Source organism: Molossus molossus, unplaced genomic scaffold (genome assembly GCF_014108415.1).
Source record: "Molossus molossus isolate mMolMol1 unplaced genomic scaffold, mMolMol1.p scaffold_m16_p_11, whole genome shotgun sequence".
Taxonomy (NCBI): domain Eukaryota; kingdom Metazoa; phylum Chordata; class Mammalia; order Chiroptera; family Molossidae; genus Molossus; species Molossus molossus.
This window is the reverse complement of record NW_023425346.1, coordinates 99,971,984-99,996,946: the sequence shown is the minus strand read 5'-3', so window position 1 is coordinate 99,996,946 and position 24,963 is coordinate 99,971,984. Positions and strand designations below refer to the sequence as shown.

Genomic DNA, 24,963 nt, shown 5'->3' with positions numbered 1-24,963 from the left:
AAAGACAAATGACTGTGTGAAGTGGGACACGGGCATGCTTTGGAGGACAAGAGCAGCCATGGATAACTCCTGGGTTTCCAACTTGAAAAACACTGGGGCAGTAGTGATCCCTCACTGAGAGAAGAATTCTGAGCAAGTGTTAGATCCAGCATGAACAATGAAGATGCTGACTTCAGGTGTGCTATTGCCTAGTTTAAGATTCTTGAAAGGATTCAAGTGTAGATCTCTCTTAGACCCCTGGTCCTCGGATCCATGGGTAAATGGAATCTGAGATAACCTGGGTGGAGATTTGATCTTGGGAATCATGGGAATATTCAGGGAGAGCCTGTTGCAATCTGAGCATTTTGTAAGAACCACTTTGATCATTAAGAACAGTTCCATGTGAAACTTCACAGCTGATGTTGTCAACTTTGTACCCAGAGATGCCGGTACACAACTCTTATCTCATTATCCTCTTTTACTCTCAACCTATTTTGTGTCCATTCTCCTTTAATTCTTTCTCCACATGGTTGCCTTTGTACCTCTCCCCAACTTCCCCCGTTTCTTAATATTTCTTTTCTTCTCCAGCTTTCCCTTTCCAGACATTTTTCTCTCACTGTTTATCTCTGATTATTGACTTTTTAGTGGATTTGTTCTATGATGTATCTTATACTTTCTCCCTTTCCATCTCTGTATCTCCGACTTTATCTTGACCTTTTTATCTGCCAATATCATTTTAACTTTTGTTTCTCTGTGTGATTTAATCCCCCAGGTTCCCCTTTCTCATCATTTCAAAAAGTTCCCTCTTGAACTTTGACTACAGGACCAGGGACCTCCAACTGGCCAGCTGTGTATGTAATGAGGGTTTCCCATGTGAAACTGACATGTCACATTATTTCAAATGTACTCTAAATTGTCCTGGGAAACTAACTGAAAATGATCCCCATCCCAACCTGGGATATAGGATTGTTATGTTCCCTTTAAAAAACTGGATCCATTCATGTAATTTGTCATATATCACCTACTGTCTACCTTTTCCAATTTCTGCTTTTGTGTTTTTCATCAATAGATACTCTGTCTATGCAGGAGCTCAGATTCCTGTTCTCATGGTCGCTCTCCCATCTGTGGGCAGGAAAGGACATGTAGGGAAAGTGGGACCAGCACAGGCCTAAGATAAGGAGATACAATGTCATCTTTGCTTCCACGAGGTCAAGTAAACCAAGATTTAATACTGAATTTTGTAAGAACCACTTTGATCATTAAGGAGAGTTCCACGTGAAACTTCACAGCTGATGTTGTCAGCTAAGTTAAATGACAGTTACCTTGTCCATCATGTGGCAGTATTCTGGGTCTATCTTCTAACCCTCTTACATTATTCATTTGGACAGGTGACCCTTCACAGCACACTGAAGAGGGTGACAAGAAAATGAAATAAAGCAGTGACCAAAGAAAAGACCTCTCTGCGCTCAAGCACCAAATTCTTCCGCAAGCCCAACAGAGCCTTGTTCCCTTTTTCACTGAGATACATATTACTTCATGAAAAAACAGTTCTGTAACCAACATCACAGTCAAGATTTGGAACATTTCACTCCTGTCACGTTGTGTTTTTACCTCTGTCTTCCCCAAGGAGGCTTCCAACTCTTTCTCCTTTGTCTCTAACTTTTCCCTTCCATTTATCCTTATGCTATTTGAGAATCCTACCCTCTCTGTCTCTTTGTGGGTTTTTTTCCCTCTCTCCTTTGCCTTAAACCAGGGACCCAGTAAATATACGTCTCCTTACCTTAGACTCTGGTCTATGCTTCTGCCCTATTTCAGGCTCCTTGGAACCTCCCTTCTGAATTATGACCTCACAACACAGCACTTAACCCCTCCCCATCTGTGCAAGAGTCACTCAGAGTCATTCAGGTGAATGCTGGACTAAGTCAAACTTACCTGCTTGTTGATGTTCTTGGGCAGATTTATTTGTCAATTCCTGGGTCTGTATTGAACTATTTGGGTCATGAGATGAATCTTCTTCTCTTGTACTCATCTGCTGTCCATCCCTGAGATACTCTGGGATTCTAACTTCAGGGAGGGTGTCAACTGGATCACACGAAGAAGGTTGAAGAATTTATTTTCTCTTTCCTTCTTGATAAACCTCTTTTACTCTTTACTAGTATCTACCACTAATCCCTCCACCACCACACTCTCATTTCCCCTACCCTAGTAGTAGACAAATCTCCAAGCATATTCTTTATATATTTTGCACTTTTTTATATATACTTGATACTTTTAGCAATTTGACTATTCAGAAGAATAAGTATAATTATTAAAATAGATCCAAATTTTAATACAGTTAAAATGTATAATACCTGCCCTGGCCAGTTTGGCTCAGTGGTTGGAGCACTGGCCTGAGGACCAAGGGGTCATCAGTTAGATTCCTGGTCAACGGCACATACCTGGGTTGCAGGTTTGATCCCCAGCCCAGGTGGGGGTCGTGTGGGAGGCAACCAATCGATGTGTCTCTCTCACATCAATGTTTGTCTCTCTCTCCCTCCCTCCCTCCCTCCACTCTATCCAGAAATCAATGAAAAAATATCCTCAGGTGAGGATTAACAACAACAACAAAAGTATAATACCTGAGGTGTCTATCCAAATTAAAGGATACATATTCATGGCATTTTACAAAGCTGATTATATTCTTATGGCTTCTCTTACATTGACTATTATCAAGGGGAAAATATCAACATTTAACAAATAAATAAATTTATTATAGGCTATTTGGCCTAAGAATGACCTTTTCTTGGGCTTAAAGGCTGTTTCACTCACTGCTACTCTAGTCTGAAAAATAATTTTTTTTTCAGTGGGTGTCTGAGAAAAACCATCTCCAATTGTAGAGCATTGACTAAACATCTAGTTGTTGTGGTCAAATATACATTATAATAACAGCAGTAAACATATAGCGATTACTTTGTGCCACAAGTTACTAAGGGCTTGGCACAAATGAAGTTATTTAATTATCACAACAATATTACTTTAGATATAGATACAGATCTACAGATGAGGCTATCTGAACACAAAAATTAAATAACTTGCCCAAGTAAGCAAATGGTAGAGCTGAGATTTGAGCCTGTCAATGGGGTCTCAGAGCCTTGCTCTGGGGAGAAGAAGGGTTAAGTCCTTGATAGGCCAATTCCTAGTTGTGTGACCTCCGCACATCACTAACTATCCTCCCTCACACCTCAGTTTCTTCTCCTGAAAAATGGGAATAACAAACTCGCTCTGACAGAATTGTTACGAGGATGAAGTGAGATGCTAAAGGGATATCTGGGTGCTGGTATCTTTGCGAGAGATCACAATTTTCAGTATTAATGTCTTACAACATAATGATTAATTATTGGTAATAACATAAAGGAAAGGGTGATTGAAAAGTTAGAATTGGTGGTTATTGGTTACAATTGTACATAGTTCATATGTGAGTATTAAAGGAGTTAATTGACGTGGAGTGCTGACCTTACGCCTAGTGGTCCATAATACGTAGGTGTTACTGCTGTCGTCATTGTTCAAGTTATCACTGCCCTTTATTCTCGTCTGCCCTTTTTACTGCTTTTCTTTTTCCTCTCTTCTCTACACAGAACCACTCCTCCTATATTCTCTTCTGCACACAATTATTATTCACTCTTTTCTTCTCTTTCCCGATATTATGAGTAATAAGTTCCCTCTTTTGACATACCAAAGGCTTCCTCTCTGGACATGTGACAAAGGAGCAAACCTTTACTCCTTCCCAGATTCACAGAATTCCTAACTCTCAAACACTGTCGTCAGTTTTTCCCTTAATTCTATCTTTTGGTCGCGGTAAGGTTTTCTCTCTCAGGTGTATGTTTCAACTTCTTAGTTGTTACATCTGTTTGAAGATATTCTTAGATTCCCCATCTGGTTGATTAATTGGGAACCCATACAACACACCACTGCTCTGGCTCCCATCTTCTTCGGCATCTCTTATTTATTTTCATTACAGATGTTTCACCTTTTTCCCCCGTTGACACTCTCCTCCCGATCCCCACCCCCCCCCCACTCATTGGTTATGCTTATATGCACACAAGTTCTTTGGTTTATCTCTTCCCTCTCCCCCACTCCCTTTTCTGAGGTTTGTCAGTCTGAACTCTACTTCTATGTCTCTGGGTCTATTTTGCTTATCAGCTTATTTTGTTCATTATATTCCACAAATCAATGAGATCATGTGATACTTGTCTTTCTCTGACTGGCTTATTTTGCTTAACATAATACTCTCCAAGTCCCTCCATGTTGTCTCAAAGGATAAGAGATCTTTCTTTCTTACAGCTGCATAGTACTCCATTGTGTATATGTATCACAGCTTTTCTATCCACTCATCTATTGATGGACACTTGGTTTGTTTCCAGATCTTAGCAGCTATAAATAGTGGGTGGGAATGCAGACTGGTGCAGCCACTATGGAAAACAATATGGTGTTTCCTCAAAAAAGTAAAAATGGAACTGCCATTTGACCCAGTGATCCCACTTCTAGGAATATACCCTAAGAAGCCTGAAACACCAGCCAGAAAGAATATATGTACCCCTATGTTCTTCTGCATTCTTACTAAGTGTACACTCTCCACTCAGGAGCCCAGTCCCCTTATCTGTGATCTCCTTTCTTCTTAGTAGATGAGAAAAAAAAACAAAAAAACATTTCTAATAAAGTCATAATTACCTTGTTCACAGCTTTGTTGGCAATTGAGCATCTCCTTTGTCTCTTCACCATCAATAGCATGGTTACAGAATTTGTCACAAAGCACTGCGGAGAGGAAGGAAAGGGCAATTCAAGGTCTCGACAGTGATCAGGCTACACAGCTCACAACTGTACATACAGCTGCATTCTAGATGCCAGTGATTAGAGGGAACCTCCCAGCCCTGGCGTCTCACATGACCTGTGACTTGATGTTGCTCCTGGACGCCTATAGCTGTTGCACACAGAGATGTGCCTCTCAAGGTTTAACAATGATGGACAGTGGACAAGTTATAAATCAGGTCAAACCCCTTCAAAATGATCAGAAAGCCTGTTTAAAATAAACAATATGTATGGAATGTGTATTGTAAATTCTACATGCAACAAGAATAGAGAAGAAGCGTGAAGATTTTTTTCAGGAGAGAGGTAATGTTTATAGAAAAATAGACCTCCATTAAAAAAAAAAAAAAAAAAGTCCCAACATCTTTAAGGATGGAGAATTTAGGAAGGAAGGAGGGAAGGAAGGAAGGAAGGAAGGAAGGAAGGAAGGAAGGAAGGAAGGAAGGAAGGAAGGAAGGAAGGAAGGAAGGAAGGGGATCTTGGGATCTTGGGTCAGGGACAGACATAAAGCTAACAAGTAACTAGAACTCCCTGGAATGTTTGGGCGGGGTCCAGAAAACAAAGGAAAGACTTTCTCTAAGGCACAGACAGGAATGAATATTATATTTTATTTTTTTAATCCTCACCTGAGGATATGTTTTTGAGAAAGAGGATATTGATTTTCAGAGAGAGAGAGAAACATCAGTGTGAGAGAGAAACATCGATGGGTTTTCTCTCATACTTGCCCTAACGGGGGATCAAATCCACAACCTAGGCATGTGCCCTGACCAGGAATCAAACCCACAACCTTTTTGGTATATGGGACAACCAACTGAGCTACCCAGCCAGGGCAGGAATGAATATTTTCTGAGAGGCAGGAACAGGAAATGAATATACCACAGCTGTACCAGTGACCCAGGAAGTGGTAACAAGAAGTTCAAGAAACCAGCCCAGGGCGCTGCACTTCAGAGCTGCATGTTAAGGTGACTCAGAAAACTTTGAAAAAGCAAGACTCCCAAGAAATACAGAAAGATGCCAGCCTAGAGGGACAGGTAGCTTGGTGCACATCTCACTGTGAGGGCTGAAGGTGGAAGGGACCTGTCGGAACAACAGATGCATTTGCTACACTGAGGACAGGTTGACTTCATGTCCCGGAAAAGTGTGGAGGAGGAGAGGGCACATAAATGTCTTATGGGTTAGTGGTCTAGAGAACCTTAGGGGAGACCCCAAGCACAGGCATTTAAAAAATGAGGGGGTCTTTTCCACACCTGCATGCCACCCTTCTAAAGGCTCGGGCTTTGGGCTCCCGACCCACAGCTCCCATAATAGCAGGCTCTGGGAGGTACCAGAAGCAACCTTCTCTGCGGGAGGAGGGCAGCTGCTCTGGGCCAGGCAGTGAGCAGTGCAGCCACACCCCCTCCCTGGTGGTAGCAGTGAGCTAAAGGGTAGATCATCCCTGCTGGTGAGCCCAGAAACTTACATGTGTGATGTGAGTGCTGGGGCCGAGGTAGGAGTTTCCCCACAGTCCTTGGAGAGAATTAGAGTCCCTAAGACGTAAGTAGTAAAGGAAACTGCCATTCCATTCGTACCCATGGCCCAGGGACATCCTTGAAATTTGTGACACAGTATTTGATTTCTTTATTCCTTTTTCTAACTTAAATACATCATAGTGTGGAAATGAGATGGCTCTTTTTTGTAATCAAGTTATGGCTTTCACAAATCAACACATCCATTCTCTGTACAGACTTCTTTTGCTTTTCCCCTTTTTAAAAATCTTTATTGAGCGTCGTCCCATGGACTGGGAGGTCCCGGTTTGGTTCCTGGTCAGGGCACATGCCCTGGGTTGTGAGCTTGATCCCCAGTAGGGGGCGTGCAGGAGGCAGTCAATCAATGTCTCTCTCTCTCTCTTTCCCCCTTACTCTCTCTCTCTCTCTCTTTCCCCCTTACTCTCTCTCTCTCTTTAAAACTCAATAAAAACATACTTAAAAAAATAAAATAAAAATCTTTATTGCTTCTTTATTTCCCAAATAATAAACTTCAAATTCCTTGGCTCAGAGTGGTAGGCCCTCAAAAATTCCTTCCAACTTCCCTCTTCAGAATTAGCTTCCTAGCACTCTCTCCCACACTCTGTTTCTTTAGCCACAGTACATTTTAAGTCAATTTCTTTCGCATTTTGTAGCTTTCACATACAGCCCCTCCCTAGTGTAAGGGTATGTGCTGATGGTCTCTTGTCATTTCTCCATTCTTTGTTTGGAGAACTAAGTTAGCACAGGACTGAACTTAATGACAAATTTCCTAATGCAAAGGAAATCTTTTCGTTTTTGAACATTTCTGTAAATATCAGAGAGGGCTCTCTTCTTTCTTACAAATGAACATAATTCATGTCTTCCCTCCAACCAAAAAATATAGGGACTCAAATACCATGGTTCTGAGCACCAAATTCAGATCCTGGCTGAGGAATCATTTGTGGGATTGCTTGGTTAACCTCTGTCACACACATTATGTGGCAGCTCCATGAGGACACAGGTCATGTGTGTTTTCTTCAACACTGTATTAGCTCATGCCTATCATGTAGTAGTCACTCAAAATAATTGTCAAATATATATTTGGTGGGGGGTGGGGTGGGGAGAGAGACTTCAATTTGTTGTTCCACTTACTGTATTCATTGGTTGATTTTTGTATGTGCCCTGGTCAAGAATTGAACCTGCAACCTTGGTGTATTGAGACAATGTCTAACCCCCCTAGTTACCCAGACAGGGCAATTGTCAAATATTAATGAAGAGTAAACGAAAGACTGCATCAGTGAATAAATTGGACTTGAATCCCCAAATGTCATTGAAAGTTATAATTACTAGTTTGAAACACATAGTCTCCCAAAACTAGATCAGGAAGAGATAGAAAACTTGAACAGACCAATAACAACAGAAGAAATTGAAGATGTAATCAAGACTCTCCCAGCAAACAAAAGCCCAGGCCCAGATGGCTTCACGGGGGAGTTTTACCGAACATTCAAAGAAGAACTAATACCCATTCTCCTCAAACTATTTCAAGAAATTCAAGAAGAAGGAAGACTTCCAAACACATTCTATGAGGTCAGCATAATTCTAATTCCAAAACCAGAAAAAGACACAACAAAGAAAGAAAACTACAGGCCAATATCCCTGATGAACATAGACGCCAAAATCCTAAACAAAATACTAGCAAATCGGATCCAGAAATACACCAAAAAAATTATCCACCATGACCAAGTGGGATTTATCCCAAGGATGCAAGGCTGGTACAATATTCGCAAATCCATAAACATGATACACCACGTAAATAAAATGAAGAATAAAAACCACATGATAATATCAATAGATGCTGAAAAAGCCTTCGACAAAATCCAGCATCCATTTCTCATAAAAACGCTCAGCAGTGTGGGAATAGAGGGATCATATCTAGACATAATAAAGGCCATATATGAAAGACCTACAGCCAACATCATACTCAATGGGCAAAAACTAAAAGCATTTCCCTTAAGAACAGGAACAAGGCAAGGATGCCCACTTTCGCCACTCCTATTTAACATAGTTCTAGAAGTCTTAGCCACAGCAATCAGACAGGAAGAAAAAATAAAAGGGATCCAAATCGGAAAGGAGGAAGTGAAATTGTCATTATTTGCAGATGACATGATACTGTACATAGAAGACCCCAAAGACTCCATCAAAAGTTTACTAGATTTAATAAATGAATTTGGCAAAGTAGCAGGATACAAAATTAACGTCAAGAAATTGATGGCGTTCTTATACACCAATAATGAACTCACAGAAAGAGAAACTAAGCAAAAAATCCCATTTACCATTGTGGCAAAAAAAATTAAGATACCTAGGAATAAACTTAACCAAAGAAATAAATGACCTATTTGCAGAAAACTACAGGTCATTGAAAAAAGAAATAGAAGAAGATATAAAAAAGTGGGAGCACATACCTTGTTCATGGATTGGGAGAATTAACATCATTAAAATGTCCATATTACCCAAAGCAATCTATAGATTCAACGCAATCCCCATCAAAATACCAACGGCATACTTCACAGAACTAGAACAAATACTTCAAAAATTCATATGGAACCAAAAAAGGCCTCGAATAGCCACAGCAATATTGAAAAGGAAGAACAAAGTTGGAGGGATCACAATACCAGATTTCAGGTTATACTACAAAGCCACTGTAATCAAAACAGCCTGGTACTGTCACAAGAACAGGCATATAGACCAGTGGAACAGAACAGAGAACCCAGAGATGGACCCAAGGCAATATGCTCAATTAATATTTGACAAAGGTGGCAAGAGCATACAGTGGAGTAAGGACAGCCTTTTTAATAAATGGTGCTGGGAAAATTGGACAGCTACTTGCAAAAAAATGAAACTAGACCATCAACTTACACCCTACACGAGAATAAACTCAAAATGGATAAAGGACTTAAATGTAACTCATGAATCCATCAAAATCCTAGAAGAGACTGTAGGCAACAAAATTTCAGACATCATACGCAGCAGAATTTTTACTGACATAACCTAAGGCAATAGAAACAAAGGAGAAAATGAACACATGGGACTACATCAAACTCAAAAGCTTCTGCACAGCGAAAGATACAATCATTAAAATGGAAAGGCTACCCACTGTATGGGAGAGCATAATTGCCAATGATATATCAGATAATAGGTTAATTTCCAATACATATAGAGTGCTCATACAACTCCACAAAAGGAAGACAAAGAATCCAATTAAAAAATGGGCAGAGGAACTGAACAGACACCTCTCTAAACAGGACATACAAATGGCTAAGAAACATATGAAGAAATGCTCATCATCACTAATCATCAGAGAGATGCAAATTAAAACAACAATGAGGTATCACCTCACACCTGTCAGAATGGCCACCATCAATAAATCATCAAACAACAAGTGTTGGCGAGGGTGTGGAGAAAAGGGGACTCTAGTGTACTGCTGGTGGGAATGCAGACTGGTGCAGCCACTATGGAAAACAATATGGTGTTACCTCAAAAAATTAAAAATGGAACTTCCATTTGACCCAGTGATCTCACTTCTAGGAATATATCCTAAGAAGCCTGAAACACCAACCAGAAAGAATACATGTACCACCATGTTTGTAGCAGCACTATTTACAATAGCTAAGATCTGGAAACAGCCCAAGTTTCCATCAGTAGACGAATGGATAAAAAAGCTGTGGTACATATACACAATGGAGTACAACGCAGCTGTAAGAAAGAAAGACCTCTTATCATTTGAGACTACATGGAGGGACCTGGAAAGCATCATCCTAAGTGAAACAAGCCAAACAGAGAAAGACAAGTTTCATATGATCTCACTTATTTGTGGAATATAATGAACATAACAGTCTGAGGAAGGGGGTAGTCCCAGAGATGCGGAAGTGGGGTACAGACTGACAATCCCCTAAATAGGGGGGTGGTGGGGAAGAGATAAACCACAGAACTTATATGCATGTATGCATGAACAGTGGACATGGACAACAAACTGGGGAAAGGGCAGGGAGGGAGGGGGAGGGGGGGATCAGTGGGGGTGAAAAGGAGAAACATCTGTAACAAAAATTAATTAATAAAGAAAAAAACAACGAAAGTTATAATTACTAGTTTGGAAGTTTCTACCAATCTCATGTAAATCGGGATAGGCCCTCAGGTTGGACGTGCTGAATAATGCCTCCAGAACTGTCCTGTCAAACACTTTCTCCAGTTCACTGAGAACATTATACGCCACTGTGTCCATGGGTACCAGATTTATACAAGCTTCTTGATAATTCTGAAAAACAATGAATAGAAATTGTATAGATATGCATTGATGAGTTACAGAATATTCAGGTTGTAAATAGACTATTTGTTCTCTTGTAAAGTGTTAAAATAGTACATATATTTAGATGACTCCTTAAATATTCACCACCAGAAAAATAGTCTTATTTTATGAACCTAACTCTGACATTGACGTACACTTAGAGAACTATTTTGAAGAATAAAAGTGGGTCCAAGTTGAATATTGCGTGGGGGCTCTAAGCGTCTGGCCAGGACGCTTCAGGAGTCCCTGACTGGTATGAGTGACATTTTGGTGACTAGACAACACCCCACTGTCCTCCAATGGCCTGAAGTCTCCAGGAAACCAGACAACCAGTCTCCCTGCTCTGGACCTGGCCAAAGGGCAAAGAAAATTCACAAATAGAGAGAAAGCTTGTCTTCAGTATCCTTAGGAAGACCCACCATTAAGCTTTAGCTGCAATTATAAGGCTCCAGAGACGTCTAAAGAACAAGAAACGATTTGGATAGAGAGCAGCAAGCATCTACTTTCCAATTTATCCTAATGAGACACGACTTCTTTGTGAGTTTCAATTATCTCAGGTTCAAGTGTGTCAAATAAGAGGGCTTTGTAATGAAATGTTACCGAAGTCATTTATTTACGTTATAGTTATCAGTGTTCTATTGTATAAATATACCTAAAATGTTCTGTACCTAAGGAGCATTCCCATTTTCAATCCTGCCACATTTCCATTCCATGTCCCTCCAGCAACACTTACTACAGAAGAAGGAATGCTTTCTGGGATGCTGCTTCTCCTGCCACCTCCTAAAGTATAGGACGGTGAAGAGCCCACAGGAGGTCTCTTAGCCTGTCCACTGCATCCTGAAGTTTGCAATAATACAGCGAGAGGGTGTTTATCAGAAGAGAAGTCTCCTCACTTACTAAATACATCTGCTCGGGGATGAAGCCGTGGTCTCGGAGGCCCATAAGAAAAGGAAATGGCTTTGTTATTGCACTTGCAATCTCCACCTTATTTTTTTTGAAGAACCTGAAGATGAACTCAAATAAATCCTGTTCCTCTGGACTCTCATCCTCTGGGCTCTGGTCCCCAGTGTACATCCTAAGAAACAAAGACACAATGTGAAAATAAACATTGGGTTTCTAAGAGGCTTATGGTGGCTGGAAGATTTGAGACATGAAAGACAGTCAATGAAGAGCCAACACATGTAAAACAGTGTTCCTGGGGAGATATCAGAATAAATGGAACTTATTTATTTAGAGAATAATCAAGGGTGCAATAGAAGAAAACACTGAGTTTAGGAAAGACTTGTACATAGAAGTGAAAGAGTTCACCCTGTGCTAATCAGAACTACTGTAAAAAGACTTTCACCTGAACCTTGTAGGGAAGATGAAGAATTTTTAAATGTTAACATTTTTACAAGAATGAATATGATATTGTGATGGTTAATTTTATGTGTCAACTAGGATGGTGTTTTGGACAAGATTGAAATTTAAATCGTTAAACTTTGAGTAAGCAGTTTGCCCTCCATAATGTGGGTGGGCCTCACCCAATCAGTTGAAAGCATGGAAAAAAAAACAAAACAAAACAAAACCCAGCATCCCCGAGTAAGAAGAAATCCTCCAGCAAACTGCTTTCAGACTGGAAATGCACTGTGAGCTGTTTAGGTCTCCAGCCTATTGACCCACACTGCAGATTTTGGATTTGCCAACCTCCATTGCGTGTGAGCCAATTCCTTGTAACATATATCAAAAATCTCTCTCTCTTTCTCCCTTCCTCCCTCCCTCCCTTATGTTCTGTTTATTTGGAAAAGTGTTACTAATACAGATGTAAAACAAAAAAGATTACAAAAATTAAAAAACTGTGGATAAAGAATAGGGTTCTATGGACAGCAACCTCACAGGGTGATCAGACCATAAATTCCTAACTGGGCAAGTTATGGTGGGTAGTCACACCCAAGATATATAACTTCTTTGCTAAAAAGCTTATCTTTGCCTTAAGCAAGCCATGTCCATTGTTTCTCTGCATCTAGGTTAACACACATTCGAAATGCCAGAGCAATCCTCTTCTCAGACGCCTCGGAGGCATGACCACCCTCATAAGAGCAAATGACCTTGTTGCCTATGTACCATCTTTATTCACTGTAAATATTAAATGTTAACGATCTTATAGCCACCAAAGTAAAAGAAGCATGTCTCTCTATTTTACTTGTTATCCAATCATAGGGATTTCCCACTTTTCTTTCTCTGTCTTCTTGATCTACCACCAATGGAAATCATGTAATCTTCCTTCCACTTTTAATTTCAAATGTACCAAGAAAAAAAAAAAAAAGACTGCAAAATTGCCATTCTTTGGAGCAGTTTCTCAATTCATTAAGAGCTTGCTTCTGGGCAAGTCCTCAGTTTGCTTAAATGAACTCTAATTGGTGCTGTATAGGCTTGGATATTCTTACGTTGACAGTCCCCCGCGATTGTGCAAGACCTGTTCAGGTGTCACCAAAGTGAAAACTGTTTTCATCATAATACAAAGATATACTGTATTTACCCTTCTTGTCTCTCATCCTCTGACAAATGTATAGTGAAATTTTCCAGAGGATACATAGCCTATGGTATCACAATAGATTGAATTCAGAATCAGATGGCAAAATCTACCCGTCTTCCACTGAACCAACTACTAAGGGGATTTGCAAAGTGTCAAGTATTACTATCTTCTCAGTAAAATTTATTTTAGTTTGAAACACATAATTATTTGTCATAAAATATGTTATTTATGCTAGCAGGTAATGAGTTCATTATTATTTTTCTAATTAATAAATAAATATGTTTAAGTATTCAAAGTTTTAATTCCTATGTGGTAAATATCAATAGATACAACCCACATGAACAAAACTGAGCTCTTTGGGGCTCTCAGTGATATGGAAGTATACACAGGGGTCCTGAAGGCAAAGAATTTGAGAAAATTGTTTTAGAAAGAGAGATATAATAGGAAAATTATAATAATTTAAATGTAAAACATCAGATTATATTAACATTTTTAATTGAATGAGGGGCAATTAAAAAACTCAGTTAAATTAGTGATTTCAAAGATAGTAAACTCAAATAACATGGTTTCACATTTGATGCTATCATTTAGAGAATATACATCAGAAAGTTAATTAGAAAACCTAAGGGTAACAAATAGAGCCAAAATGAGACTATAATTCTTACCAAAAAAAAAAAGTAAAGAAATTAGAAAATATACTGTTATGTTTTAAAAATTTGTTTTTCCTTTATTGATTTTAGAGAGAGGGGAAGTGAGAGGGAGAGAGAGAGAGAGAAACATCAATGAGAGAAAACATCAATTGGCTGCCTCCTGCATGCCCCCCCACTGGGGATTTGGCCCACAACCTGGGCATGTGCCCTTACGGGGAATTGAACTGGCAACTTCTTGGTGCATGGGTTGATGCTCAACCAGTGAACCACACTGGCTGGACTACTCTTTTATTTTTAATCAGAGAAAACAAAGAGGCATAAGATATAAAAAGTGCAAAAAATGTATAAGCAAGGAGATATATGTCATTTAAAACAGATTGAACTAGCCTGATTGGTGTGGCTCAGTGGATGAATTATCACCTTATGGACTGAGAAGTCTGGGTTTGATTCCCGGTCAGGGCACATGCCTGGGTTTGGGGCTCAATCCCCAGTTGGGGGCATGCAGGAAGCAGCTGATCAATGTTTCTCTTACATTGATGTTTCTATCTCTCCCTCCCTTTCTCTCTAAAAGAATCAATGAAAACCTATTTATAAAATAAATAAAACAGCCCTGGCCGGTTTGGCTCAGCGGTTGGAGCGTCAGCCTGCGGTACAGAGAGACCCGGGTTCGGTTCCTGCTAAGGGCACGTACCTCGGTTGCAGTTTGTCCCCGGCCCTGGTTGGTCGTGCGGGTGGCAGCCACTCGATGTGTCCCTTCACGTCGATGTTTCTCTCTCTCTCTCCCTCCCACTCTATCTGAGCAAAAAATGGAAAAATGCCCTCGGGTGAGGATAAAAAAAAATAAATAAATAAAACAGATTAAACTATCATCTTAAAGTATTAATGGTCAAAATAGAATCTAACTACAAAAGATGCAACAAAAACAAAGTGACATTAAAAGTGCTAAATTTAAAAGATGGGCAGGTTTTATTAGACAAATGCGCGATAGAAAACAAAAGTCATGATATTTGTATTTTCAAAGTAAAACTCAAGACTATGAATAGATACATTTTCATGGTGATTAAAAGCCACTTTACATCGTATCCTTAATTCCTAAAGTATTATTTAAACACACACACACACACACACGATATAAATTTCACAAATTAGCAAAATACATTTACTAATAACTCTTGGTCTTAAACACACAAGAACATATCAAGTATTTGACCTTAAAATGATCTAAATAAATAATGAGGAAAAAAAAATAGTTACATGTTCTGGCTTTAAGATCATGTTACAAGATCAAATTTTAAAACAAAAAGAAAAGTTTTTAAAGAAAAAAATCTAAACTTAGGGAGATTTTAAAAGTTGACTAGACTTTGGTTTCAGCACTGACATGCAAATATCTTGGAAGTGATGACACTTTCGTCCTTACAGAAAGTAAAACTGAACAAACTAAAAATCAGTGACTTGTCATATCTAGCAGAAAATTGAGGTCACAGGGAACACTGCCACCCTAAAAGTTGTATGGATAAGTAAATTTGGAGAATCACAGATAAAATCAGCCACCTGAAGCAGAAGTCACTAGATCCATAAACCAGTAGAAACACTTAAATGGTAAGTTTGATGAACTGCTGGAGGCTGTTGACTTGCATAACAATGAGAACCGTTTGTTGGTTTTTCCTCCAGAAACCTCACCAGGTATTCATGGTGAAAAGCCAAGAAAAACCCCTTGTACTTCCAGCAGGAGTATGGGGAAACAAAACCTTTTGAAACAATCAAAGTATTCTCCATAACAAGGGCCTACTCTCCAAGGAAAACACTTTACCCGGAGACTTATCTGACCTAGGGAAAGGGGAGTTACCAAAATCAAGTCCTTTCTAGCCTTTCAGCCTCATCCAAATGTGGCATGGAAGGGATACAGCTATAAAACCATTCTAAAAGGTACAGTCCAGGGACACAGTTCCACTAAAAGATTAAGATTTAATCATAAGGCCCTGGCCGGTTTGGCTCAGCGGTTAGAGCGTCGGCCTGCGGTCCGGAGAGACCCGGGTTCGGTTTCCGCTAAGGGCATATACCTCGGTTGCAGTTTGTCCCCGGCCCTGGTTGGTCGTGCAGGTGGCAGCCACTCGATGTGTCCCTTTCACGTCGATGTTTCTCTCTCTCTGTTCCTCTCTCTCTCTCTCTCTGTTCCTCTCTCTCCCTCCCACTCTACCTGAACAAAAAATGGAAAAATGTCCTCGGGTGAGGATAAAAAAAAAAAAAAAAAAAGATTTAATCATAAGATTATAGAATACTCTCCCTTCCAAACACAAGTAACAGATCACTTTGTAGCTATGCCAGATGGCCCCAGGCAGAACACAGGCAGCAGCTGATCTTGGTCTGCACTTCCTGGGAGGCCCCAGAGCCAGTGCACCCGGTGGACAGCTTCAGACCACGTCAAAGCACCACCCACAAGTGACATACTCAAGGAGTGGACTCAGTAGGCACCAGAGCCCCACTGAAGTAAGTCCTCTCTGGTGGGGTGGCCCCTGTACAGTTGATTCTCCACAATGGCTGCAGCCAGTCTTTGAAACCAATTGACCTGGGGGTAAATCTCTCTCATTGATGTGCCAACAGCAATCAAGTTTCAACTACAGCAGGAATATGTACATAGCCCACATTGGGGGGCACATCAGGAGTGCCCAGCTCAGGTGAACCAGTAGGCTGTGTCACTGGTCCCTATAGGACACCTACTAAAAAGTCATTCTACCAGCTTGACCTAATACATAGAAACACACACAGGGAGGCTGCCAAAATGAGACAAAGAAACATTTCCAAAATAAAATAACAGAACAAAACTCCAGAAAAAGTACTAAAATAAATAGAGACAAGCAACCTACTAGATAGAGTTCAAAACACTGGTTAAAAGGATGCTCCATGAACTTAGGGGAAGAGTAAATGAACTTAGACTTTCAACAGCATTAAAAAAGGACACAGAAACTATAAAAACAATCAATCAGAAACGAAGGCTATGCTAACAGAACTGAAGAATAATTTACAGGGAATCAACAGTAGAGTAGATGAAGCCAAGAATCAAAATATCCATTTAAAATATAAGGAAGCAAAAAACACCTAATCAGTATAGCAAAAAGAAAAAAGAATTATAAAAAATTAGAATAGTGTAAGGAGCCTCTGGGATAACTTAAAGTATACCAACATTTGCATCATGGGAGTGCCAGAAGGAGAAGAGAGAGCAAGACATTAAAAACTATTTGAAAAAATAATAATGAAAGAATTTCCTATCCTGGATATAAAAGTCCAGAAAGCTCATGGAGTTCCATACAAGACGAGCCCAAAGAGGCCCACACTGAGACACATCATAATTAAAACACAAAAGGTTAAACATAGAGAGAATCTTAAAAGCAGTAAGAGAAACCAGTTAGTTACCTACGAGGGAGCTCCCATGAGACTGTCAGCTGATTTCACAGCTATCATTTAGAATCAAAGGACAGATAAAGAGCTTCCCAGACAAGAACAAGCTAAAAGAATTCATCACCACCAAACCAGTATTATATGAAAGGTTAAAGGGTCTTTTTTAAGAAAAAGAAATAAATGATTAAAATTATAAACAATAAAATGGCAAAAGATACATATCTATTGACAATTGAATCTAAAACACAAAATAAATTCACAAATAGAATAGAAACAGACTCATAGATACAGAGAATATTCTGACAGCTGCCAGATGGGAGGGAGGCTGGAGGAATGGGTGAAAAAGGTGGAAGGATTAACAAGTACAAATTGGTAGTTACAGAATGGTCATGGGATGTAAAGTACAGCATAGGGAATATAGTCAATAATGTCCTAATAACTCTATATGGTGTCAGATGGAGATAAGATGTATTGGGATGATCATTTAGTAAGTTATGTAATGTCTAAACACTGGGATGTATACCTAAAACTAATATAATATTGTATGTCAACTGTAATTGAAAAATAAAAAACAATTTAAATTTAAAAATATTTAAGTGTATCAAAGTACATGATACAAAAGTTGATAAATTAAAAGGAAAAAATAGGCAAATACACTACTACTATTGAAGAATTTGCAGAGAGTAAAGATAGGACATACACAAAATGGAAGAAAGACTCCATATTTGTTTTATCAGCCTGGGTACTTAAATTTTTTTGAACTTTCCAGTCTTATGTCAACGCTAAGATATGCATCAAGACTTTCACATAACCCTCTTATTACCCTCTTACGTGTTCACATATACATACACCCAACATCCATTATCCAGACCACCAGACATGACTGGACCTCCTGGTGCCCATCTTCTGGACATCCTAGCAGCCATCATCCATTCTGACATCTGACTGATAACTGTCCTAAACCAATCTGAAAACTAAGAATGCAGGACTGATAATTCTCAAGCAGGTACTTTTTACTATAAGAACTTTAAACTTTTTTCTTCTCTGGAACACTTGGGTTTTTACCTGTCTTTCCAGTTTGCAAACTCCAAGACTCTTGAATAAATCTTTATCATGTATTTCTAGTCAAAGCCTCTATATTCTTTTTGAGATTGTTTGACAACTTCAATACGCTCTTTTAGTAGTTGATAGATCAAGCAGGCAGAAAGTCAGTAAGAATATAGTTGACCTGAACAGCACCATCAATCAATTTTATCTAATTGACATTTATAATATACTCCTTTCAACAATAACAAAGTACATATATCCTTGAGGTCACATGGAATATTGTCAAAATAGACCACATTCTGGCCTATCAAACAGACCCCAACAAATTTAAAAGGAGAGAAATCATAAAATAAAATAAAAATATGTTCTCAGATGATAATAGAATTAAAGTAGAAATAACAGAAAGATAGTTGTAAAATCCCCAAACACTCGGAGATTAAACAACACACTTCTAAAACCAAAAAGGAAGTCTCAAGAGAAACTTAAACATATTTTGAACTAAATGAGAATGAAAACACAGCTTATCAAAATTTACGGGATGTAGCAAAAGCAGTGCTTAGGGGAAAATGTATAGCATTAAAATGCACATATCAGAAAAGAAGCAAGAGCTACATCAATAATCTAAGCTACCATCTAAAGAAACTAGAGAAAAAAGAAAAAAGAAATATAAAGCTTAATGCAAGCAGAAGAGGAATCAAAAGAGTTAGAGTAGAACTCAATGAAATAGAAAACGGAAAAACATTACAGAAAATCAATAAAACCAAAAGCTGATTTAAAAATAATAATAATAAAATGAACAGGATAACAAAAAAAGAGAGAGAGAAGACAAATTACTAATATCAGAAACAAACAAAAAACCATTACTGTTCATCCCACAGATGTTAAAGAACAGTAAAAAAATAATATGGACAACTCTATGCCTACAAATTTGATAAAAAATGAGATAGACAAATTCCTTTAAAGATACAAACTACCAAAACTCAACAAAGAAAAATAGATAATCTGAATAGACCTATCTCTGTTAAAGGAATTGGATCAATAATTAATAGCCCCTCTCCAAAAGAAAGCACCAACCCCGATGGTATCACTAGTGACTTCTACCAAACCATTTCAACTACAATCCCTTCTGAAAAATGGAGGCAGAGCATCACCTTCTAACTCATTTTATGAAGTCAGCATTATCCCACCTTCACTTCACAGTACCTTTCTTTTCCTGCTTGTAAGCTGAAGGCTGACTGGACGTCTAGCTCTACTCTCTCATCTCCCATGTCACAGAAGCAGGTAGAGGAGTGGTGGTCAGGCCCACCTTCTGCCACCAGGAGACACGGTGCTGGTTGCTGAGAACCCACCATATTGTGCCACTGCTGTAACGATGCTGCCCCAGCTCAGAGTTCAGGGTCAGGGGACTTTCCATGCAATTATACATTGTTTTAATTTTTACCAACAAGAATATATTGACATACTTCTCTTACATTTTTTTCAAATTGTTATTTTTTTTAATCTTGCATTTTAAAAGACAATTTACATCCTTCTCTAACCAGATAGGTATTACATCCCCAAATTAGAAAAACAGCACTGCTCAATCCCTACTAGGCCCCGCCTATTTTCACTTCCTCCTATCAAGTCTTCAGCAGAAAGAACTGACCTTTTAGCTCCGAATAAAAGTAGTTTCCCACCACCTGGACACTGGGAAAAGTTTGACAATTGGGATGCTAGTTTTTTGAAAAAAAGAACCTTCTGACAGAGTTGTCTTTGGGTTGTCTTTGGGTGGGGACAGAGGAGGGAGGCATGGGGGAACAGAGAGGGTTCAGGGAAGTAGGAACCCATTGAGCCCTGCAGCAACGCCCAGCTCTGTGGCCCTGGGGAGGAAATACGGTGATATGAGTCAGGTGGCCTCAAATATCCCCACTTTAATTTTAAACACCTCACATGCTCATTCTGCCGTCATTTGTAATCTCATTCCATTGCAGACCTGTAGAAGGAGGCTGGGCAGACAGAAATAACCAGAGCAGATGCCGACCTTACCCGAGAAGGACAGGAGAGGACACCAGGACTGACCTGCAGCCGAGGTCACTGCCTCTGCCCACCATGCGCTGGCCCCAGCGGGCCGGGGAGCTGGCCTAGGATCAGCCCGCTCGGACCTGCTCAGCCTGCCCGCCCGCCCCCAGCTGCCCCGTGAAGTCCTTCGGGTGCGGCACCCAAAGGGTAAAAGAAAAGTGAAATGGCTTCTCAGTGTGACGTGTCTGTCCCTCCGCTCGAACCTCTCAGTTCCGGGAGGAGGAGCATGGGCAGATGGAGGGGGAAGATGGGTGGCCCTCTTCCAGGAAGATGGGTTCACACAAGGGAAGATGAGGGAAGTCAACTCAAAGGGTCAGAGTTGAATTGAGGGGAGGCGCACAGTCCTTCGGGGCGCAGTGCGCTGCGCATCTGCCCCTTCCCTTGCCCAGGGCATGTTTGGACATGGGGCTGGGGACCGGCCAAACGCCCAGCGTTGTGCAGTGACGTTCTTCACATTTCTGGAAAGCAGCCAGAGTAGAGAGAACTGTCCCACTCTTGCAACCAGAGGGATGTGCCAAGTTTGGGCAGAGAGTGTGGAATTCTGAGGATGTGGGCACTTTGCAAATGAAGCCGAGTTACTAAGAAAACAGAGGCCCTGGCCGGTTTGGCTCAGCGGTTAGAGCGTCAGCCTGCGGTCCAGAGAGACCCGGCTAAGGGCATGTACCTCGGTTGCAGATTGTTCCCGGCCCTGGTTGGTCGTGTGGGTGGCAGCCACTCGATGTGCCCCTTTCACGTCGATGTTTCTCTCTCTCGCTCGCTGTTCCTCTCTCTCCCCCTCCCACTCTACCTGAACGAAAAAATGGAAAAATGTCCTCGGGTGAGGATAAAAAACAAACAAAAACAAAAAACCCCACTGAGCTGCAGCTAGTCACTGAGATCTTGAGCAGAGCAACAGGCTTCTCATCAGATGGGGAAAGGCTTAGAGTTCTAAGCCACTGCCTTGGCCCGAAAGGACACGGAGGTGGTAACTAACCAGTGTGTGGCATCTCTGTGCACGACTCTCCGCTTACTCCCAGCCCTCCTTCGTGAAGCATTTGAAGCAGTTTATAGAAACACACGGTATCAGCATAAAGTCGAAAGATAAATAAATGGGAGCAATGCGATAATTAAATAAAGACACAAAACCAGAGGATTAAAATCCAGGCAGGACGGGGGGAGGGGGGGGTCTAAGACAGAAGTGCATGGGAACGAGGGTGTGTGGGAACCCAGGGCCTCAGTCACAGAGGGAGCCCAAGGGCAGGAAGCACAGCAGTCTTTTCCCAAAGTGTGTTCCTCCGAATCCCACTTCATCTGGCTCATCATAGGTGGGCTCAGAATTTTGCATAAATATTTTTTGCAAAATATAGAAGGCAGGGATTTCTATTCCTCTGCCAACTTTTGCTTTTTCTTTCTCCTCAAAAGATTCCAGGACAGTGGGCAGTCTGTATGCCTGCCAGATGCTACACACATGAGTCTCTTTCTCTTTCTCTCTCTTGCTCTTCCTTCCTTCCTTCCTCTTTCCTTCCCTCCCTCACCGTCTCCTTCTCTATCTCCTGACTTTGTCAGGCGGAGGAGCTGGTAAGCCGAGCCTCTGGTAGGCACCACTGTCCACTGTTCTCATCCTCTATAGGCCACGATGGCCCTGACAACGCCTGGCACAGACTACACCAGCCACTCTGGTGTCCCTCTCTCTCCTCTCTCTTCACCCTAGGCAGCAGGCTGATCCAGGCCACCACTGAGCTGGGCAGTGACAACAATGTTCCAATTTCTTTTGCTGATAAGCACAAGGTCTTTGGTGTTCCTCAGCTGACTGCTGGTGAGCCTGGGATTGAAGGATTATTCCTTTCAAATGTATAAGAAAGCCCTACTTTGCAATATCATGCATTAGCCCAAATACTAATGAGCTGGAATTTTAGGTTCTATTCTCCACTGTGACTTTTCTCTACATTGACTGGAGATTCAGTCTCTCTGGGATAAAGGATTCCTGGGCCATGACTATCAGAAGGTCCCTGGTTTCTAACACAACTGTAGAGTTGTCTTCTTTTCCTTCCATGGGACCCATGGGGTAAGAAATTCCAGCCTGCCTCATTCCTCTGCTCCCATCAAGATTTAGGCTACTAGGTGATAATCTCTGAAGGCAAGTTGATGCTTTCTTTCTATCTGAAAGATTTCTCTCCATTGTGCTAAATGTGCCAATATCTGACACTTGGAATTGGGAGTGGTTATCGGGTCCTGCTCACAATCCAGTGCCACGAGTTAATTTGCTCGCCTGCCCCGCTTGCTCAAGTCTAGCAAACTCCCACCTTGGAACAGTCATGGGATGGTCACTATTTCTATGTCCAATTAGGTCACATAACAGTCCCAGACTAACCACATTTCTGTGAAGATCTGTTGCCTACATTTCATTCTCTGGTGCCAATTTTTTAATCAGGGGTACAAGTAACCAAATGGACTCTGGCTAACTCCGCAGAAGATCAGTTTCTTGGAAGTATATTCAGTCGCTCAGAGAATTTAAGAGAAGGCTGGAGAACAGGGATAAGAACATAGGCAATCGAGGCAGTAAGATCCCCAGCCTGGGTCAGCCCACCGGTCTCAGGTACGAGGTATGTGTCCATTGATTTGGCATATGTGTTCTCTCTATTCTGATTAGAGAGGAGAATCAGTTTCATTCTCACATGACAAATAAGAGTGTTCATTTACAGTTTTGTCTTGGGATAGCATTGTCATAATCTAGTTCAAAGATATCTGGGTTGCCTGCACATCCCATAGACCATTACACTGATGGATTACATTGGTGACATCATAGTGACCAGACAGAATGAGCAAGAGGTGGCCGGCACACCTGCTACAGAGAAATAAATTACTTATTTGCCACAACTGAAATGAATCTCAGAAGCATTATAATGAGCAAAGGAAGCCACACATCAGAAATCACATACTACTGTTTCCGTTGGCGGAGAACTTGAATATAGGCTAAATGGATCTGTAGTGATAGAAAGCAGATCAGGGGTTGCCTGAAGCTGGGGTGGCAGAGGAGATACCTGCAAAGGGCACATGGGAACTTTCAGGGGCGATGGAAGGGTCTGTTTTCATTGTGGTTCCACACTCTCTCCACTTCCAGCTGCCTGCCTGGCTCCCAGATACTTTCCAGCCTGGAGGTCTGCCTACCTCTGCATAATTTCAGTTTATATTTAAGTTCCCTCTGTTTCCATTTTCCTGGGTCATCGCTTGATCCTGACAAACTATAAACATTTCTGAGCTGCCTTGCTGCCCCTTTAATTCCTTGTTGTTGTTGTTTTTAAACTTTGATGGTTTCTGGTCAAAGTACTCAGTTGTGTAACTGTCACCATTATCACAATCCGGTAGAACATTTTCATCACCCCTGAAATGTACAGAAGGACAAGTCCTGGGAAATAGAGGTGGGTAGGGAAGCAGACCCACGGTGGCTTCTCAGATCCCCTGGACCCTGGTGCTGGACCCCCACCCTCTTCCTCTCCCAGGATGGTCCGGATGGGGAGCACCCGCCCCCACCAGCACCAACCCAGGTGCCTTAACAATCTCACAAGTTTCCAGGGGGTGGAGCGAGGCTGCAGGCACAGCCTTCAGCTTCCGGCACAAACTGCTCAAAATACTTTCACTTTTCTTTCCTGGGAAGCCAGGCCCTCTCCACCGCGAGTGCCAGGCAGACTTCCTGCCTCACCCTCGGCGGCTCCCTGCAGGTCTCCCGTCTTCCAGGAGCGACCCCTGGCTGGCCCTGCACCTGGGAAGGGGAAGGAGCAGGTGGAAAACTCTGCATCCAGGTGAGTTTTCAATTTGGGTGCTTTATTTGTTTTTGGTGATTGGACTTTTATGATTCATCCCCTGGCAGCAGCAGTGTGGAACGCAACTGTTTAAACTGCGAGGTTCACTCTGTAAAATTGTGTTTTCCAAGGAGAGAGGGTGGGTGGGATTTAACAGGAGTCTGCCGAACAGAGGGCACCGACGGAGGGTTAGGGCACACACAGCTGGACTCTTATTTCCCTAAATTCTAGCCTGTTGTTGTGGGTGGGTAAGACTTGCTCCCCACCCTCCTGTGATCCGGCACTCGGCCCCAGATGGCCACTCATTCACTCTCCACTGTGTGAACGACTCAAAGCAGTGGGAAGCTGGTGAAAAAAGAAAATAAGGAGAGTACATTTAATTTCCTCTGTGTTGTAAACATTTTATATTTTTTCTTTAAGCATATCCATAATTATTTCCCTGAAATAAATTCCTAGAAGTGGAATCTGGGACTCAAGCAAACACATTTTTTAGGACATTTGACCATGATTACTAAGTTAGCATTCCAACCAGGAGAGTCCATGATTATTTATTATTTTCTATCGTGGTTGATTTGATAGGCAAACATGTTATTAAGCTGTCTTCATCTGCACTGTTCCGACCATGTTTTTATTCTATTTATTACACGTTTGACCTAATGGCCTCTTTATGTCTTTTGCTTTTTTCTTACATGGATGTTTGTCTTTTGCTTTTTCATATATATTTTTTTTCAGGTTCAAGACCATTGCTATTTTTATTTTATTTAATTAATTTATTTTTGTTAGAGATGTTTCTCCTTTTTCCCCAATTGACACCCTCCTCCTGATCCTACTGACTATTCATTTTTAAGACTTCTCTACATAATAAAAATGT

The 24,963-nt window shown here is 41.0% G+C and overlaps 2 protein-coding genes across 7 annotated transcripts in view; one reads left to right on the top strand and one right to left on the bottom strand.

Moving 5' to 3' along the window:
- Positions 1-1,056: 1,056 nt before the first annotated feature.
- LOC118625332 (nuclear autoantigen Sp-100-like) lies at positions 1,057-19,644 on the bottom strand. The gene is made up of 6 exons (XM_036254215.1): positions 19,459-19,644; positions 11,545-11,722; positions 10,449-10,617; positions 4,687-4,770; positions 1,912-2,061; positions 1,057-1,385 (listed from the first exon to the last, which is right to left on the bottom strand). Exons 1-6 carry the CDS (start codon positions 19,605-19,607, stop codon positions 1,282-1,284), a joined length of 834 nt encoding a protein of 277 aa, XP_036110108.1. The 5' UTR covers positions 19,608-19,644; the 3' UTR covers positions 1,057-1,281.
- A 4,308-nt stretch (positions 19,645-23,952) lies between these two features.
- SP110 (SP110 nuclear body protein) overlaps positions 23,953-24,963 on the top strand; it is a 45,566-nt gene continuing 44,555 nt past the window's right edge. For all 6 annotated transcript variants that reach the window (XR_004958659.1, XM_036254206.1, XM_036254205.1 and 3 more), the window contains exon 1: positions 23,953-24,092. The gene's annotated coding sequence lies outside the window, so the exon portion shown is untranslated. The remainder of the gene's footprint in view (positions 24,093-24,963) is intronic.